The sequence below is a fragment of the Meriones unguiculatus genome, chromosome 5, assembly GCF_030254825.1.
Source record: "Meriones unguiculatus strain TT.TT164.6M chromosome 5, Bangor_MerUng_6.1, whole genome shotgun sequence".
Lineage (NCBI taxonomy): Eukaryota > Metazoa > Chordata > Mammalia > Rodentia > Muridae > Meriones > Meriones unguiculatus.
In genome coordinates, this window is record NC_083353.1 from 84,714,275 (window position 1) to 84,733,113 (window position 18,839).

Sequence of the window (18,839 nt, forward strand, 5' to 3'; positions counted from 1 at the left end):
ACTAATGGGCAGGGGTGGTTTGGGTGAGGCAGTTGTAGTCAAAATGACAAAGAGACATCTGACGAAGGCTAGCTCTTCCTCCTTCCATTTGTCTGGATTACAGGCAGCTCAATCTAGAGACGTGTCTGTTAGGAAGCTCTTGGGTTTAATCTTAAGCATTCAGTTATGGTAAAGGTGTGTGTGTTTGTGTGTGTAAATTGGTATAAAAATATCCAAGAAGTACTTTTGCATAGATCTCTATAAAGACTGAAAACATCAAGAAAAATCTAGAATAGTGGTTCTCAAATTTTTGTATAACATGTATCAGAATCGCACGCTGATAGATGCTAATGGCGTGACCACACTTTGAGAAACACTGCCCAGGAGTTAGTGCATAGACAGAAGTAGCTGTCATTCTGTTAAAGGAGCCACAAATTAATTTGGTTAACAGGATAGCTCAATGAAGAAAATGTCCCATGGACTCACCCGGCAAAGGCCTTGGACACAGATGTCATTTGTGTCCTGGCCACAGGGGGTTCCATCGATCACTCTGTCCCTGAGCTGGTAGTAGGCCGTGTTTCCCGCCACTCTGCAGAACAGCTTGCATCGGTCCTTCATCAAAACTAAAGAGGAAGATCGTGATGCAACGTGACGTCCCCCGCCTGGAGCGATTGCCAGCCGGTCAGCCACACACTCCAGCCCCAGAGCACTTACTTCCGCTGTACTTGGGGACCCAGCGCACGCTGGGCAGCAGGCCATTGATGTTAAAGTGCTTGCCATCAAAGTGAGCACACTGCTCCTCACGGAAGTCTCGCCTCTGCTTCAGGCACGGCTCGGTGTTGCAGGATTTGAACTTCATTCTCCTCCCTACACAGTACTTCCCACCATTTTTCGGCCTGGGAAAATGAGAAACAACAGACGCGATGTATTGAGACCTGTTATGACTTGCTGGGTCTTAAGGAAGGAACTTTGAGTTAACAAATGACAAAGGGAAGAGAACCTAGCTCCACATTCCAGGAGGCAGCCTGCCTCTCTTCAGCAACTCTGGGTCTGGCTTCACTGTCTGCCTTTCACTCCAGTGAGTGTCCACTTACACAAACTGGTCAGACTTTGCCTCAGCATTTAGAGCTGTGAAATGGGGTGTGGCCATTTTCAGCCTGGATTTTGTGGTTGTTTTCTTTAAGACTAGGTCTCCCGGAAAACTCCCTATAAACTTGAGGGTGACTTTGAACTCCTAATCCTCCTGCCTCCAGCTCCAGAGTGCTGCGGTTACCAGCATGCATCACCATACCTAGGTTTTTGGAAACCTGCCTTGAGAATAGTATGGCAATTACGAAAGAGAAAGCCTGATCCCATGGGGTTGGTTTGGTCCCCTCCCCTCCAGTGACTACAGTCCTTCTAAGAATTTTATAGGAAAAGGTAGCCCTCCCACAAGTGTGTCTCCTATCTGTCCTCTATACCGTGGCCCCCTCCCAGGAGACCACAGGAACACTGTCCCTTCCAGCGCTACGCATTCTGTCTTTCCCCATCTTCTTTGCAACAACTCTTCTTTTGGTTTGGTTTCTAAAATAGAATGACACACACGCCGTATGATCACACTTTGACCCACTTCACAGGAGAAGAAGAAAGCACCCTAGTTTCCTTACCTCCGTGTCACTCAAGCAGGGTACACTCTGGGGAAACACCACAGTGCAAATTCATTCTCGGCGTGAAACTTTGCACATGTCTTTTCCAGATGTGACCCAGAGTATAAATTACACAACACATCCCCCAGCTATCAGCAGCTGGCCAAATTCATCACAGAGGTAGGGAAGGCCCCAGAACCCAGCCACAAACACTCGAACAGCTCCCGGTACACACCAATGTCTCAGAACGCCATGGGACTCCAAAAGGAAATTCATACATATATATATATATGAATTTGTCTCGGTGAGTTTTTCGGAGTAATCCTAACTAAAAGAAACAAATTTCGTCTTGTTCTTTTAAGCAGACATTTTAGGGACTGGGAACAGTATCGGTGATGACCAGAAGGAGGCCGAGGAGGCTGTGGGTGGCACGGTTGGTCCTGGCGTCCAGTCTTGCCCTCTCCTGCTGTGCCCTGAGCTCCAGTTTCCCCCTTCTTTAAAGTGAGCGCACATGGCTGTGTACAGCGATGCTTGTCTCTGCATATCAGACTCAGTCTGTGACTTTGTTTCTTGTGTGAAGGCAGATTATAATTTGCTCCTTAACTCTGCATATGGCTTTAATGAATGTAAAGTGCCCTTTTGAACTATATGTCTCCTAAACAATGTGGTTTCTATCTGATTTGTGTGTACCGTATAATATGGAAATCTATAGCCATAAACCTTCCAGACTGGAAAACATTCATCTCATAATTAAAAAATTTGTTTGGATATGACTGTGTTTCCCCCACACACACACACACATAGGCAAATGCTGAAACTATAGGAAATTCAGCTTTGAAAATACTGTTAGTCATCTCTCCCAACTAAGAAGATCTTTTAAGGACACTTTGCGCCAGGCAGGAATGGAAAAGACTTCAGGAAGCTGGGAGATTAATTATCGCTCTGCGCGACCAGCTTAGGCCATTTCTTCAAGTACATGCCACACAATCCAGCCCATTAAATTTGGGACTGCACATCCTCAAGGTCAGGGAGGAGTTTTTGCAAACACCATCACGGGTGCGCTCCACTCTTAAAGAGAGCTGAGTTTTGGTCTACAAATCGCCTGGCACAGAAATATCAATGTTTATTTACACAAATTAGCACAATCAGGGTTGGGTTAGCCCAAGAATTTCTCCACGGAAATAGTGAGATGGGCTGGCTCCTGGGCTTCCAGGCCATCAGAAGAGGCTGATGGTTAAACGCGGGGAGAATTCCTATCTAAGAGTTAGAAGTTGGGGAGTTCAGTCCACCTTTGTCGATCCTTTCTAATGGGGTACGCTAGGGAATGGATGTCCATGTTGCTTCAATAGTTAATGGCTCTTCTGTGGTAACTGGCTCTCAACATGTTGAAAATAGTTCATTCTAAGCAATGCTTCGACAAACTGGGAGGGGGGGTGGCAACTACTCAGCTTGGTGGGTTCTTGCCACTGAGTCTGACAATCTGAGTTTGATCCCTAATGTAAGAAAAGAATGGATGCCCTCAGGTCATTCTGTGACATCACCCCCCCACCACACACACACACACACACACACACACACACACACACGTGCTCTTGCACACACATGTGTGATCATACATAAGCACAAGAGAATAAATATATGTAAAAATTTAAACCCTTATGTTGCATCTGTACTCACAAAAATAACATTTAGAATTTTTTCACAAAACATTTGTCCTGATTTTTAAAGTAAGGTTTTCTAAACAGTTTCTATCATTAAGAGCTGAGTGGGAGATACCTAGTTCATAATCTTTTTTTCAAACAGACAAATTCTTTACTGCTTTGAAATTTAACCTTTTTTTTTTTCTTTTAATTTAAAAGCAAAACAGAAGCACCAAGGAAGGATAACTGTCTGGCTCTCTTCACTAAGCATTCATTTTGATTAGTTTCTCTTTCCTGTTTGGAAGACCAAATGGGTTCTAGACAGGCCATCGGGAATCCCGGGGCCAAATCTGCAAACAAAATAACCAGGGTAGGACCTGGAGGCCTGATGGTGCCTCCTCCTGACCCCCTTAGTGCTTCATGCAGCAGCCTGTACTTGTGGCCTTCCTCCTTTCTTAGCAATCTATCTGTTCTCTCTGAGCGCGCTACCCCAGACTCTAGGGTGCAATGGCCTACGCCTGAGGGTTAAGAGCAGCCGAGGCAAAAGCATCAGTTGTTCGGCAGACCAACTTAAGGAGTCGCAGCAGATCTGGAAAGGAAAAAGAATGCCGTGGGATTAAGGTGCCTGGGGGTCCCTCGGGTCTCACAGCCCTGGAAGTCCACCAGCTGGCTCCTCCTCAGCCCCCAGCTGAGGAGTTCCTCGGGAGTACTTTTCCGTCCCGCTGCACCAGAGATGGCAGCAATACACTCTGGAACTTACTCTGGTCGGTTGCACTCTCTGATGGCTGTTTTGATGCCTCCTCCACATGTTCTAGAGCAGGTTCCAAAGTGGCTCCAACTTCCCCAGGATCCGTCAGTCGCGGGGGCCTCCATTTCTTTGGGAACACAAAATCCAAACTTGCAGTGCTGTATTTAATAAGGGCAACAGTGAGGGAGAGCTTGGTGCTGTGAGTCATCATAGGACCAGCTGTCCGCAGAAATACGTCACACTTTTAAGTCTCCCCGCCCCGCCCCGCCCCACCCCACCATGTGCTGGTTTGAAACTCTGCAAATTTGCTCTTTCTAGAGCAATGGATACCGCAGGCATTTTAATATCATGTTCATTGATCTCAGGCGGTGTTTGCGTATACAGCTTGCTCTAAAACGTACAGGCCAGTGAGTGGCTGGCTCTGCGCTGAATTGGGTAGCTCAAATGGCCAGCTTTAAACTGCTCAATTAGCCTGTGTACTTGGAAGAATAAGGAGTCCAGATGCGGCATGGACTGCAGACAGGGGTCAAAATGAATTAGGGAATTTGCAGAGTGAATCTCTATTAGCAAGGCTTCGTGACTCTGCAATGTTGCTAAAACCAAAAGCTTTATTAACAGCCCTGGTATGACATCTCCAATTTCGATGACAGTGGGGAGGGGAAGTTGGCTACTTAAGTCTTATAAACCCACTCCTGAGAAGGCACTTAGGATCAGACTAAAGCAAAGGGACAGATTACAGAGAGTCCTAAGCTTTATTACTTTTTTTTCCCCCTGATGGTTTCAGACTTTCCACTTTGGAGAAGGAAAAGGGCTGTGATGTTAAGAAGAATGATAATAATAAAACACAATAACCAACCCCTCAGCAAGACAGGAAATGGAGGAGCTCACTTCATCTCTCCGCTATTGTTTGTGTGTGACACAAAGCCCAGGCACCTGAGCAGAGGAAAAAAGAGGTGGCAGCAGCCACAACCACAAGAGGGTGATCTCTGCGGCTCTCTTGAATCTCTGAAGTGCATCAGTGGACCTGGGCTGTTGTGATGTCTCTTTGTGGGAACAGCGGAAGAGCAGGAGTGATGTGAGAGTTACAGGATGGAGGAGGCCAGGGTGGTTTGCACAGGCAAACAAGAGACAGGTAAAGGACACAGAAGGAAGGGTCATCCCTCCTAGGAAAGAAAGGCTTGGGGGATGGAAGAGCACAATCTTGGGCTATCCTTGTCTCTTCCTCTGTACCCATCTTTTCACAGCATCTTAGAAACCTGACATGGGTGCTAGGAACCTGACTCAGGCCCTCTGCAAGGACAGTATATGCTCTACACCATTGAGCCATTTCTCTAGCTCTCTGTGTAGATCAGGCTGCCCTTGAACTCACAGAGATCCACTTGCTTCGGAATCTTGAGTTCTGGTATTAAAGATAGCACTACAATGTCCAGAGTGTAAAATTTTTGATCATCTTTTCCCATAACTTGTCTTTAGAACCTACTTTGCATATAAGTGCTATCACAGACCACAGTGACCTTTCAAGTGCTCAAGAAGCCACATGTGGTGGGTGGCTGTCCTGGACAGCATTAGAAGGGGGTTGAGCAGGCTATGAGGAGCAAGCCAATAAGCAGCACTCCTCCACCGTCTCTGCTTCAATTCCTGCCTCCAGTTTCTTGCCCTAATTGAGTTCCTGCCTTTGCTTCCCTCAGTGAAAGACTGTGATCTTATCCTGTAAGCCAAACAAACCCTTCTCTCCCCAGGTCAACTGAAGAAATCTAAGACAAACACCAACTATTAAATGGCTAGTGGATTGCATTGAAATCGGATCAGACTTTTGGTGTATGCATGTGCACACATACATGTGCTAATATGTGTCTCTGTGTAAGCATGGAGTGCTATGCATATTTGCCCGTGTGTGCATGTACAGAGGCCATAAGAGGAAGTGGGTGTCTTCCTGTATCACTCCCCACCTTATTCCTTTGAGACAGTGTCTCTCATTCAACCTGGAGCTAGGCTGATTCCCAGCAAGCCCTGGAGATCCTCCTGTCTCGTCCTGTGATGCTGTGGTTATAGACCAGTGTGTGGCCATGCATACATAGTGTTTACATGAGTGCTAGGATTTAATCTCAGGTTCTCAGGCTTGTGCAGTAATCAATCTTGCCCACTAAGTCATCTCCTGCTCCAGCCTTTTTTTTTTAAACAGAGTCTAAAACCACTCATATGATATTTCTCATACATGCACCTTTCTAAAAGGCAGAGAGGGGATGTGGAGGCCAAGCGTGTTCTAAAAACTCTTGCAACAGGAAGAGTTTCAAACTTCAGTCTCACCAACAGGATTGAAATGAGAGTGTTCATGGGCTTAATAAGAGGAGGAAGAAAAGAAAAAGGCATTAGTGAATCATTCATCAAAATATCACTGTATTAGAAGTCTAGCTCAAAATAGATGACCGCTGAATGAGCAGGACAGAAAGAGTGGAAAGAGGAAAAAGGCCCTGGGACAAAGATAGTGGGAATGAGCTAGTAAGTGGAGAAAAGGGATACACTGCCAAATCTGAGCACCCAACACGAAACAAACAAACAACAAAATAATAAAAACTTCTATGCCAACATAAATATCTCCTTTGGTATCTATAAAATGTATGCAGATTCTGTACAATATGAAGAATGTGCATAGCTATAGATATATCTAATCTTTATCTATATTTAATAAGAACCATTAGACCAGGCCAAAGTTCTAAGACACAATTAAGAATGTGACTCACTTTCTCAGTTAGTGCACAGTCATTTTCCTAAAACTAGTTGACAGTGGTCTACACCTATTCTTTGGAAGGCTTGAACTCCATTCTCCAGCTGAATTCATTAAGCATTGAAAACAGGGTCTTCTGGAAGGTTCCCGAAGATCCCCTCCCCCATCAGAAGCTAAGAGAGCACCCTGAAGTAGAGTCCCTTCGTAACAGTTTCATGAAACACAAGTGACTTCATCGTATTCTTGGGAGTGCTCCTTTGTGGTGCTTTTCCCAGCAGTAACAAGTGTCAGAGACGGACACAGTGAGTGGGTGCAGCAGACAGATGAAGAACCACAACATAACACCAGTATTCCTTTTTTGCTGAGATCAGTCTATCTGAGCGATACCATTGCCTGGCTCTACCCTGTTCAGGTAAGCAAGCTGGCAGGTAGGAGTCAATGCTCATTGTTCTCTGATATCAACAGGCAGCAGCTCCTGGGTTACTGTGTTTAGAATGACTCGGAAATCACATCTTGATCGTATAGGAATGACTGCAGTGTTCAATCATTAATGACTGCAGTGGAAACCCGAGAAGTATATTCCCACGTAAACCCATGGTCCGGCACCCACAGAAACACTATGTTTATTTTGTTTTGCTTATTTATTTTATGTGTACCGATGTCTTGTCCACATATGTCTGTATATCACTTATGAGTGACAGACAGTAATGAGCCACCATGTGGGTACTGGGAACTGAACCTGCGTTTTCTGGAAGGGCAGTCAGTGCTCTCAACCACTAAGCCATCCCTCTACTGTGACATAATAAGTTAAATGCGTCACAAGAAATTCAAAATTCAACTTTTGAACAAAAAGATCTTTCTTTCTCTCTCTCTCTCTCTCTCTCTTTCTTTCTTTCTTTCTTTCTTTCTTCCTTTTGATAATGAAGGTTCCAGAAGCTATTATGTTTATTGTTTCTTGCTAGGCTATTACTTTGGAAAGCTGCTCTTTGAATTAATTAGAACCCAGTCCTGGGTAAGTGAGAGGATGAGCTGACTTTGTCCTCAACTTAATTCGAAATCATCTTCAAAAGTATAATTTAACCAGATACTTTACACATCCTCTACTTCCTTTAATCATGACTACCTTGAGAGATGAGTGACGAAAATGAAGCCCTCATCTTTGGCCATTGGAAAATGAAGGCACTCAAAGGGTCTGCCTGTTGCTCAGGCTCTGCTGAGCAAGCCACTGTCTTCAGAAGCGAGAGGCAGCACCATGGTAGGGAGAGTCCACCCTGGAAGGGTATGGAGGAGTTCTTCCCCAAATGACCTGACTAATCTCAAGGGAAACATGATTTCTTTTTTCAGTTCCCTATGTATAAAATCAGGTAAGGGAGAATAAAATGATGTCCTTGATTTCTTAGTGCTTCTTCAAGGAAACTTCCTGGATATTATTAAATCTACAAGGTAAGGTAGAGGCACAAGAAATCAGGTATTCAAATCAGGTATTCAAAACTATTTAAAGGGAGTAAAGTAAAAAGAAAAAAAAACTGGAAAGAGAGAAAAAAGGTAAGAAATGATAAGGATGGCATGAGTTTTGGAAATAGTGGCCTCAGCTTGCATCCCCACAGAGTGATGCAAGCAGGTGGCCCCATATGTAAAGCTTTCCTGCAGGAAATGGTTGGGTGTGAAGAGGAAGAAGAGGAGCCATTGCTATTGTTCACAGGTTCACAGGTGCACACCAGGTGCAGATGTTAGATTAATCATACTCCTAATGACATGGGACTCTGTTATCACTGGCCCACACAAACCGTGCGTTCTGTTTAGTTATTAGCCAATTAGTGGAAATCATTAAAACCCAAACCAGCTCATGAGAATCTATCATGTGTGTAGATATGTGCCAGGTGACATCATGGCCCTATACAAAAGAAAACAACATGCCTGGTAAAATAGCAATGAAGGCACCAGGCTTGCAGTGTTTTGGCATTTCTTTGATTCTAATGTGCTCAGTCATAATAGCTTTCCAGTGCCATCCTCAGAAGAGAAAATAAATCACCACCCGCTAAGCAGTTCATCTATTAAAATTAAGTTTCATGGCTCTGAATTGTAGGCCATACCTTCACCGTCCAAAGACTACATGAGTTGAAAGACACCGTGGGACACCATCCGCCACCACACCACACCACACTGAATCCACCCAAGTCAGGAGCACTTCTGTCTCAGGAGGAGAGGGAACACGGGGCGTTACTTGCCTTTCCAGGCTCACACTCCGTTCCGTCAGCCCAGGGCGTGTGCTGAGTCCTGCAGCCTTTGTGTGCTCCATCCACATTATTGCACCAGAGCCGTCTGCACTGCATCTGTGCCGTTCGGGGGGGAGACAAGACACAGTGTAAGCACCCAGGGCAAGAATCCCTTTCAACTCACACTCTGCCGGCGGTAAAAGTTGGCTTGCAAAGGCATGATTTTTTTTTCTTGGTATGATATATTTATCATTATAAAATATTCTAAAATGCAGCCACCTAAGACATATTTCTGTTCCAGGGAGAGAGAGATCTGGTGCTGTAAAGGGGCCTCTGAGACACACATGACACCATAGGGTCCTTTGTCAGCCTCCGCCACCGCCTCCATGTTACTAATGAGGGAGTGAGGGTCAGAGGGATGAGGGATCATTCTCAGCATTATACTGGGATTCTGTAAGCGATTGTGACTTCAATTTTTGCTCTGTCCTACCTCCGAAACAAGTGTGTTTGTGTGCATGCATGTGTACCCAATTATGTGGATGTGGGTTTGTATGTGGGTGTGTATAATACTATGATCATGTAACGAGCCATTGTTACGATCTGGAGGTTGCGGGAGGAAATACAGAAAAAACTGCTAAAATATATTACCTGAGTACAAAAACAAAAGACAAACATAATGGCTAATTATGTTCCCATCATTACCAGGCTAAGAAAGGGAACAATTCACAAGCAAGTCCAAGCCTCGTATACTCATCCTGAATCCCATTCCCGCTCCTTTTACCCCAGAGGTGACCCTGTCTTCAGCCATGCTCACATCCTCAGGGTTCTCTGTGCTTCTGTACGGATGCTTTAGCATCCAGCAGTGACACCCGGCATTTAAGCTTCCTATTGACTGGAGCGCATGGACACATCTTGCAGTTCCTTCCTTCTTCTACTGAGCACTGCTATAAAGACTTACGCCCATGGAAGTACTTAAGTATTACAGGGTGTTCTCTTCAAAGCGTGTGTGTGTGTTGGCATATGTTCAGGTGTGCTCACACATGAGTGTGTGTGGAAGCCAGGGGGCAGCCCCAACATCATCTTCAGTAACATTCTTTGAGACAGGGTCTCTCATTGGCATGGAGTTTACCATTTGGGCTAGACCGGCTGGCCAGCAAGATACCGGCTTTTCCTGTCTCTGCCTTGCTAGCACTGGGGTTGCAAGCCAGGACCACTGCACAGCATTTTCACACAGGTTCTGGGGACCAAAGTCAGATCTTTCTGTTTTCAAGGGAAGTGTTTTATCAACCGAGCCAAACCTCCAGTCCCTCAAGGTGTACTTGATGATTCCGGACACATATGGTATATACTCACTTATAAGTGGATATCAGACATATAATATAGGATAATCAAACTAAATCACCTCAAGAAGCCAAGCAAGGAGGACCCTGGGTAAGATGTTCAATCCTCATTCAGAAAGGCAAATGGGATAGACCTCAGAAGATGGAGAAAACAGGGAACAGGATAGGAGTATGCCACTGAGGGCCTCTGAAAGACTTTATCCAGCAGGGTATTAAAACGGATGTTGAGATTCATAGCCAAACTTTGGGCAGAGTGCAGGGAATCTTATGAAAGAGGGAGATGGAAAGACCTGGAGGGGACAGGAGCTCCACAAGGAGAGCAACAGAACCAAAATTTCTGAGCCCAGGGGTCTTTTCTGAGACTGATATGCCCACCAAGGACCATTCATGGAGATAACCTAGAACCCCTGCACAGATGTAGCTCATGGCAGCTCAGTGTCCAAGTAGATACCCTAGTAAGGGGAACAGGGGCTGTCTCTGACATGAACTCAGTGGCTAGTTCTTTGATCACCTCCCCCTGAGGGTGGGCAGCCTAAGCAGGCCACAGAGGAAGACAATGCAGCCAGTCCTGATGAGACCTGATAGGCTAGGGTCAGAGGGATGGAGGAGGACCTCCCCTATTAGTGGACTGGGGAAGGCACATGGGAGGAGAAGAGGGAGGAGAAGAGGGAGGGAGGGCGGGATTGGGATGGGATGAGGGAGGGGGCTACAGCTGGGATACAAATTAAAGCATAAAAGAGATGATTCTGAATTTTTAATTTTATCGTAATTATTAAAACAAACCATACTTTAGGAGAAAAGTTTAAACGTTACCAGAAATGCATTTTTAAATACAGAAAAAGAAACCTCTAACCACCTGTTTATTTATTTATTTTTAGAACTTTCCTTTCTCCTTTTGAGGTTGAAAACATATGGTATCAAACTGTCTATTTTGGTGTCTATTCCTAAGTATCTAGCATTTTCACTGTTACGTACTAGTTTAGTTTTAAAAAGCAACATGAAATGTGCTTGCTCTTTCTCTCATTGACCTTCCCCCACTCTATGATGTCTTGAGACAGAACTACTTGGCTCGTGCTAGCCTCAGGCTGGCTCTCTAGCATTCTGTCTCAGCTTTCTGAGTACAGGGATTATAGGCACTAACAAGCCCAGCCCAATGGCTTAATTTTTCTATGAGTGACAGAGATGTGAGCAATACTTCAGGAGGGTGGACACCACCCTGAGCACTTACCATATATGGGCACACCTGAGAACCTGGCCCAAAAATCAATTCACATTGTTTATTCACGTCATAGAGGAGGCCTGGCAGTTGAGAAGGCAAAGGATACGTTCTGGATTCAGGTTCATTCAACAAACACTCGCCATACCCGGTGCTATGGGAAGCAGAAACACACAGATGGTGAGACGGGCTCTTGAAGGTGGCAAATACAGGTGAAAAGCACACGTGAATCAAATGTCAGCAAGAAGTGTTCCTTTTGGCCTTTGCTGTATTCTCTTTATTTGAGGTTTAGTCAAGGGTAAGTCTAGAAGTGAAAGCTGTATTTTTGACACATTCCTCTGTAGAAAGATATTCTACACATACGACAAAGCCTGGAGGGAGCACTGATCTCCTGTAGGGGCCAGTATCTGCTTAGTTTTTTTTTTTACAGTCCTTCCCAGTAGACTATAAGCATCTTAGGGTCACAGCTAGTGTCTGTTTATCTCTGCACTCAGCCTGGTCTGTAGCAAGGAGTATTCCATACGTATTTGCTGAAGGATGAATAAGGGATCAATGACTCAGAGGAAGATTGCATCTCAAGCCACCTGCTTGGGAGAAAAACATCAGCCCTCCAGTTCATCCAGGTTTCTGTAAACATCTCTCCCGGAAAACCTACACCAGGTAAGTTCTGATTAACAAGGTCCCTCCGTCTGTGGTTGCAGAAATATAAACCAGTGGCCCAAGGCAATTGCTCAATCCTCGGCACTTCTGGGAAAGGAGAGCCCTAAGTCTGACCTGTGGACATTGTATAATGTAATTGGGTCTTTGAGGAGCCTTAAAAAAAGGTAAAAAACATGAAGAGATGGGCAGAAGAGAGATAGAGAAATAAAAACAATGCCCTCATTCCTATCATGTACTCTCCCTGGCAACTTCTCACTGTCCTATTCCTTCCAAAGCCACAATTACTAGGTTAGCAATACAAAATACTTGGGCCCTTCATCCTCATAGCCCTCTCCAAAGACCTGCAGGACAGTTCAAAGCATTACCCCAATGCAGGGACTCTTTGTATATTCCCTCAAAGAACCCAACTCTTTGTTCACTTCAGTTTGTAGTCTTCCAAACACTGGCAAGGCTATGAACTAACAGATGTTAGAATAACTTTTTTTCTCCTCTTCCAAGGAATATTATCAAAAAACAACCCGAAAGGAATGCTAAACTCTGAGTTTTCTTTCCCCCAATGATTTACTTCATATAGACCAGACACTAGAGTAGCGGTTCTCAACCATCCTAACGTTGTGACCCTTTAATATAGTTCTTTATGTCGAGTGACCCCAACCATAAAATTATTTCATTGCTACTTCGTGACTGTAATTTTGCTGCTGTTGTGGATCACAATGTGAATGCGAGCCTGTGAGAGGGTGGTCCCACCCCCAAAAGGGTTGTGATACACAGGGTTGAGAAGCCAGGCACTAGAGGCTGTTAAGAAGAGATAGATGGTTGAAGTCTTACTCTAGGAACTCAGTAATGTATTTTCGGCTGCACTTTGACCACATCCACGGGTTGGTGTAGAAATTCAGGGTTGGTGCCATGACATGCTGGGGGCTCTTAATGCCTTCTTCTTTGCATTTATTGCTGTCATCATGAGGCATATTAAACCTAAAGTCAATAATGAAATAATGATGAGACTAGTCAGAACACACCAGTGGTTTCTACTGGCATTGTTGCTTAAGAAATCTAAGAAAACAGATATATAACTGCTATTGTGTTAAGGATAAGGATCTGAATCCCAGGTAAACAGAATACATTGTCAGACAATTCAAGATGGAACATAGAACACAAGAGGATCCTTAACCCGACTTGATGTAAATGCCTTTAGTGAATGAATGCAGAGAGGTATGCATAGGCCATTTGTTGAGTCTAAGTATGCCTTTTGGACTTGCAGAGGCTTTAAATGTGCTGTAGTTGGTGCTAGACTACCGTAGTTGGAAATCCTAAGAGACAGTTAAAAGGCAATCCATAGAGTCAAGATTTTGGCAGGATGCTATACCATTCTCGATATAAAAAATAAATCAGTGTCATAAAAGGAAGCCAAACACTTTGCTACAAGGGGATCCCTATGGGCCTTGCATCTCCTATTTCTGGGCCAGGATGACAAGTGATAGGCCTGTGTTTATCAAGGAAAGTATCATTATGAAGGCATGTAAAGTGTGTGCATGAATTCATAGGCAGTGACACGAAGACCATACGAGTCCAGCCAGCTGAAGGCAGAGATGGCAAAGGGATCCACATGCAAATGCCAGCTGACAGGAACTGGCTTCCTGAAGAGCCAAGCATGAAAAGATTCTTAAAGTCTTTCTCGTTCTGCCTGAGGGGAGGTTCTGGAGCACTGCCAGTGTCCTCTTGGGCCTGGGCGGGTGGCAGCAGCGTTCACACATACTTTCCATTCTTGGCTTCACCAGAGGAAGTGGGGGGAAAATGATAGCATTTCCTCAGTGCACACCCCCTCTATGACCCGCATAGCTTTCCAGCCCAGGCAATTATCCACCAGGTGACAAGGTCATGGGGTCATCTTTTCTCTTTGGGAAAGGCTGTTGTCAATCAGAACACTGATCATGTGGTAAATTTAGCACTGAGAGAGGAATTCCCTTGCCTCCTTCCTGCTGAACTCAGAAAACATGAGGGAGATAGGAGGGTATAGACCTGTTTCTTATAAAAGAAAAATCTGGAATAAAGCCTGTGCATCTGTTCCACTAATTCTTTTGTGTTGTGTCTCTTTTTTCTAAAAAAAAAAAAAAAAAAAAAAAAAAAAGGAGGTGGTTCCTTTGGTTTGCCAGTAGTGATGAAAAAAATGTGATCTGTATTAGATGAATTTACTAAATGATTGTATTATTGAAGAGCCTATTTCTTCAGTGAAGATATTCTCTGGCTTGCAGGTACCAGTTAGGTAGTCATCATAACACTGATCCTACCTAGAACAGTTCATGTGAATGAGCAGAGCACTCAAGCCTACTGCCTTGCTTCTCTGTGGCCAGAAGGAGCTCCCCTGTACTCCCAACTCACCATTACTAGGTAAACTCGAGTTTACTTATTTCCTCATACTAAATAAACAGAAACTTATTTTCATTTAAACAAGTACATTTTCTCACTTTGGGAGATGTAATAACTATTTTTTTTACTAACTCCCTGACCAATAACAACCAAGACTGTTCACTGCCATAATATACTAAGGATGGGTATTGGGTGTTTTTGATACTTCGTTTTATCACTTATTTGATGCAGTGAGCAGTACCGTGGACTCACTGCATCCATGAATCACACATCCACTGGTTCTATAATTGTGAATGGAAAGTGTTAAAGGGAAGAAACACACTCGTGTCTGCACTGAGTGTCTGGACTTCCCCCATCCCGAGTCAATATACTATCACAGCTACTTATGTTGTATTAGAGATTATGAGTCATCTAAATATAGCAAAATAAGCCCAGGTGATATGAAAACTCAGCGCCTCTTCATAAAAAGGGCTTGAGTATCTGTGGGGGTTGGTATTTATGACAGGTCCAGGAACCAGTCTCCTATAGACACCCAAGGCTGAGTGCACAGTTCCCCAGTCTTTGTAGATGATCAAGCCATGGATAGAGGCTTTTGTCTTCTGATCAATTCAGGTCATGTTGTCACTCACACGGGGAGCCTGGAAATGTAAGTCTTCTGGAGGATTCTCTGCATTTCACGAATATGTCTCAGGAATCAGAAGGGTCAAGGAGATGCTGCCTAAGCCAGTCTGGCCTGCTAACACTGAAAGACTTATCTGCATCCTAAACATTAAACCTCTGCTAATGCTTCCTTGGAGAAAACAGCAAACATGCGTTCTGACACCAGCTTGAAAGGCACTTGTTGAAATAAACTTCTGAGTTCGTGCATGTATGTGCGTACACGTGTGCATACGTCTCACTCTCTCCCTAGCACAGCACATACAAGAGGTCTTTGAAGAGCATTTGAACTGAAAAGCTTTCTTTGCTGGTAATGCCAGCTCTATACAGAAGGCCAAATCTGACACAAGAGGCCATACAGCTCCACTACCCTGTTGCTCTTGAGAAAACCATTTTTAACACACAACTGATACATTTTACTTTTAGTCATTTCAGAAGTATGCTAATGGGTCCAGAAATCAGAAGAATTTCTAGTAAATTCATACCCCTCTCTCTGAAAAACAAACAGGGGACCTTATCTCAGAATGGCCACTTTCTGATCATACTCTGGAAATGGATCTTTTTCTGCATTGTTGTTCACTTTCTTCTCTGAAGGAGGGATATCACTGCCACAGGTACTAAGTATCTGAGTTATATACTTATATATACAAGTATGTAACAAGCACTGGGGATGACTGGATTTGTTAAAATCTGTGGACCAGAGCAATGTTGAGGCAAACTTCGGGACATATATGTTGATTCAAGAAAGTTCTCCAAGCTAATTCATCCTTTGCTGTGTTAGAAGGAATTGAAAATGTATCTTTCTTTGAGTCCGCAGTATGAGGATGAAAAATTTAAGACTTTGCATATCAAACATAAATAGTTCAACCAAAGACACACCGAACTAAGCCTGAAGAGGATGAATGGCCTTTACTGGATGTCTCACAAAGGCTCAGTGCTTTCAGTCCTGACAAGCCTATTCTGAAGTCTTGGCTCTGCTAAAGTTAAGAAAATAGTCACTGGTGAAGAAGGAGCCAAAGTTTAGGAGACTGTAAATAGAGTGACTTACACATGGCCCAGCTCATGGGCTATTGTGAAAGCTGTGCTCAACCCACTGTCTTCACTAATGGAACAGCTTCTGTAGGGGTCACAAATGGTACCCAACTCAGCAAGGCCTGTGAGGAAGAAGGGAAAGACACCAACGTGGATTTACTTTAAGAAGCAATTATGACTTGGGAGAGAAACCTCAAGGAACCCATTTTTAAACCATGGGGACATGTGGGAGGACTCACCTAAGGTGTCGCATTTGTCCTGAGCTCTGCAGATATCCTCCCTAAGAGCAAAGCAGACTTAGGCTGTGACAACACCAGGACACACGGAAACACCCAGAGACCTCTAGCTCATTTTAGGGAGGGGATTAGCAAAAGGCAAACTAATGAGGTCAGGGTTTCGCAACCCCCTTCCCCAACTTTGTGAAGCATGAATTTAAGGGTTAAAGGTTACATGGAGAAGTCTATTGCTGTCTCCAAGGCAGCCACAGAACAGTTAGATGGCCTCCACCCCAACCCAGAAACACTTTTCCTCAATACCCTAGAAGATGAGACTGTAAAGCGCTCACTGCTTTTCACTTAAGTTCATCTAAGGGCTGGGAGCTGTGCCTTAGTTGTAAAGACCATGCATGAGGGCAGGGCAAAGCCCTGGTTTCAATCTCCAGTAACGGCTTGTGGGGCAATAGGAGTGTTTACAACTGTGTCAGAGGTGGTAAGAGAAGCCAAGGCAAGAGAAACCATTAAGCCAGCACCTCTCTGTTGCCGTGCCCATTTTAAAAACGCTCTTTGAGAGTAGCTTTCCATGTGAAAACTGGGAGATTTTGTATTTTGAAAAATTCCTTCTTTCTGGTTTCTTGCCAAAAAAAAAAAAAAATCATATAAGTTGGCAACAGCAGACCCAGGTCCTACATGGCAGCTGCAAGCTGGATGTGATTAGCGACCGTAGAAGGGAATTTGCTTTCAGGCCTGCCTTCCAAACTGAGTCCTCATGTGGCATGTATAGGATAGAGATTCTCAGCCAGAATGGTGAGCCCCCTCGCCCTCGGGGCACATGCAGTAGTGTTTGGTGACTCTGCCAGCTGTCATAACTGAGAGGAGAGAGTGCTACTGATGTGCGGAGAACGGAGGCCAGGGGTGCTGCCAAAATGTGCTCAGGGCAGCCCGCGCAACTGAGAATTAGCTGCTATAAATAGCCCACGGTGACTGGGCTGAGGACCTCGCTGGCGGGACCGGTTACCAGCAATGCAGGACCCTTCTCATCAACTTGAGCTGACACCGAAGGACCCGAGGAATCAGCAGCCCCATTTACCTTGTGACCAGGACGGCGGTGTCGTGCTGTATGTCACCTAGGTGGTTCTTGGAATGCTGCCACTGGCAAAAGTTTTTTAGTGTTGTCTGGGCATTGAAATTTATGGAAGGTCCTTCCTAAACACAGAGAAGAATTGCTCTTGGTCTATGCAACAACACCAATTAGATATGCCATTTCGGATACAGATAGAAGAAAAGAGAAAAATAAACTTTATTACCTGTTCATTATGAATCACAACTAAGTTCACAATAACAATATTAATTAAATTTCCAATACTTGAGTCTTTATAGATAGAAGCTACCTGCAACCGAGATAAAGTTTTCAGAGTTAATGGTGGCTGGACTCTGTGTAAGCAACACACAATTCACTTCTTAGGTTGGGTTCTAGCACTTTTTACGTTTCATGCAACACATGTGTTTTACGGTTCTGAATGTTCAGTGTACAAACACTGACTTACACTCTCTTTGTAAAATTCATAGATGACAGTTTTAGATAAAAAGTGAACTCTAGCAAACTTAAATTCTGAGTTATTTTTCCTTGGAGACGAACCATCATTCGACCTAACAGTTATTTGTTACAGAGCATTGCATATTAATTTTCCATCAAGCACTTCTCTGGCATTTGAAGTCCTGGGCTCCCATATGAATGCTGATACATGATCCTCATGTTCATTGTCCATTTATATGTTTAACAGCAGCATAACCTGTTTTTACACTGTTTTTAATTATTATTATAATTTATTATGTCAGCTATATTAGTTGGCTCTGACCATAGACTAGATTCTGACAGAAAACTGGATTTGCACTTAGTTCCCACAGCAAGCTACAAGCATCTCCATGAAACAGAGAGGTCATGGAGACTCAGATAAAGTTACATGTTTAAGGCAATACAGTGGCAAGCAGCAGAGCCAGAAATTACAGTCTAGATCATCCGACCCAAAAGCCACATCTGTAGTCAGAGTTCCCTGACAGACCTGAAGCGATGGGGTGGACACGGAGCTGGGGCTTTCGAGGTCTGCTTAGGTCTTCCTTCTATTTCCTGGGCGTGAGAGGGCTGGAGCTTATGGGACATGCAAGGAGAGGAGTGAGGAAGGGCAGGAGGAGGGGCAGCTGGGCTGAGGAAGATGTGGAGATGGTCCACAGCAGCGAGGGAAGAAGCAAGGAACAGAACAGGCCGTGGGGAGAGAAGGGGACAGCCCTAAACAATATTCCAAAGTGTGGTGGCTTTTCACATGCATCTGGGAAATTTATTCAAAGTAGGCTGTTGTTCAGGAAAAGAAGGGTTAATCCACCACCATGTAACATTATATTAAGGGAATATATAAGGATG

At 44.3% G+C, this 18,839-nt stretch overlaps 1 protein-coding gene across 6 annotated transcripts in view; it reads right to left on the reverse strand.

Moving 5' to 3' along the window:
- Positions 1-18,839, reverse strand: part of Adamts9 (ADAM metallopeptidase with thrombospondin type 1 motif 9) — a 178,326-nt gene that overhangs the window by 130,064 nt on the left and 29,423 nt on the right. For 5 of the 6 annotated variants that reach the window (XM_060383774.1, XM_060383778.1, XM_060383773.1 and 2 more), the window contains exons 5-14: positions 17,728-17,811; positions 17,511-17,626; positions 16,445-16,485; positions 16,222-16,327; positions 12,978-13,124; positions 11,502-11,643; positions 8,946-9,050; positions 4,005-4,150; positions 694-875; positions 466-602 (exon numbers count right to left, since the gene is read on the reverse strand). In XM_060383774.1, coding sequence (XP_060239757.1) covers positions 466-602; positions 694-875; positions 4,005-4,150; positions 8,946-9,050; positions 11,502-11,643; positions 12,978-13,124; positions 16,222-16,327; positions 16,445-16,485; positions 17,511-17,626; positions 17,728-17,811 — 1,206 coding nt within the window. The remainder of the gene's footprint in view (positions 1-465; positions 603-693; positions 876-4,004; positions 4,151-8,945; positions 9,051-11,501; positions 11,644-12,977; positions 13,125-16,221; positions 16,328-16,444; positions 16,486-17,510; positions 17,627-17,727; positions 17,812-18,839) is intronic. The other variant, XM_060383776.1, reaches the window with a different exon arrangement.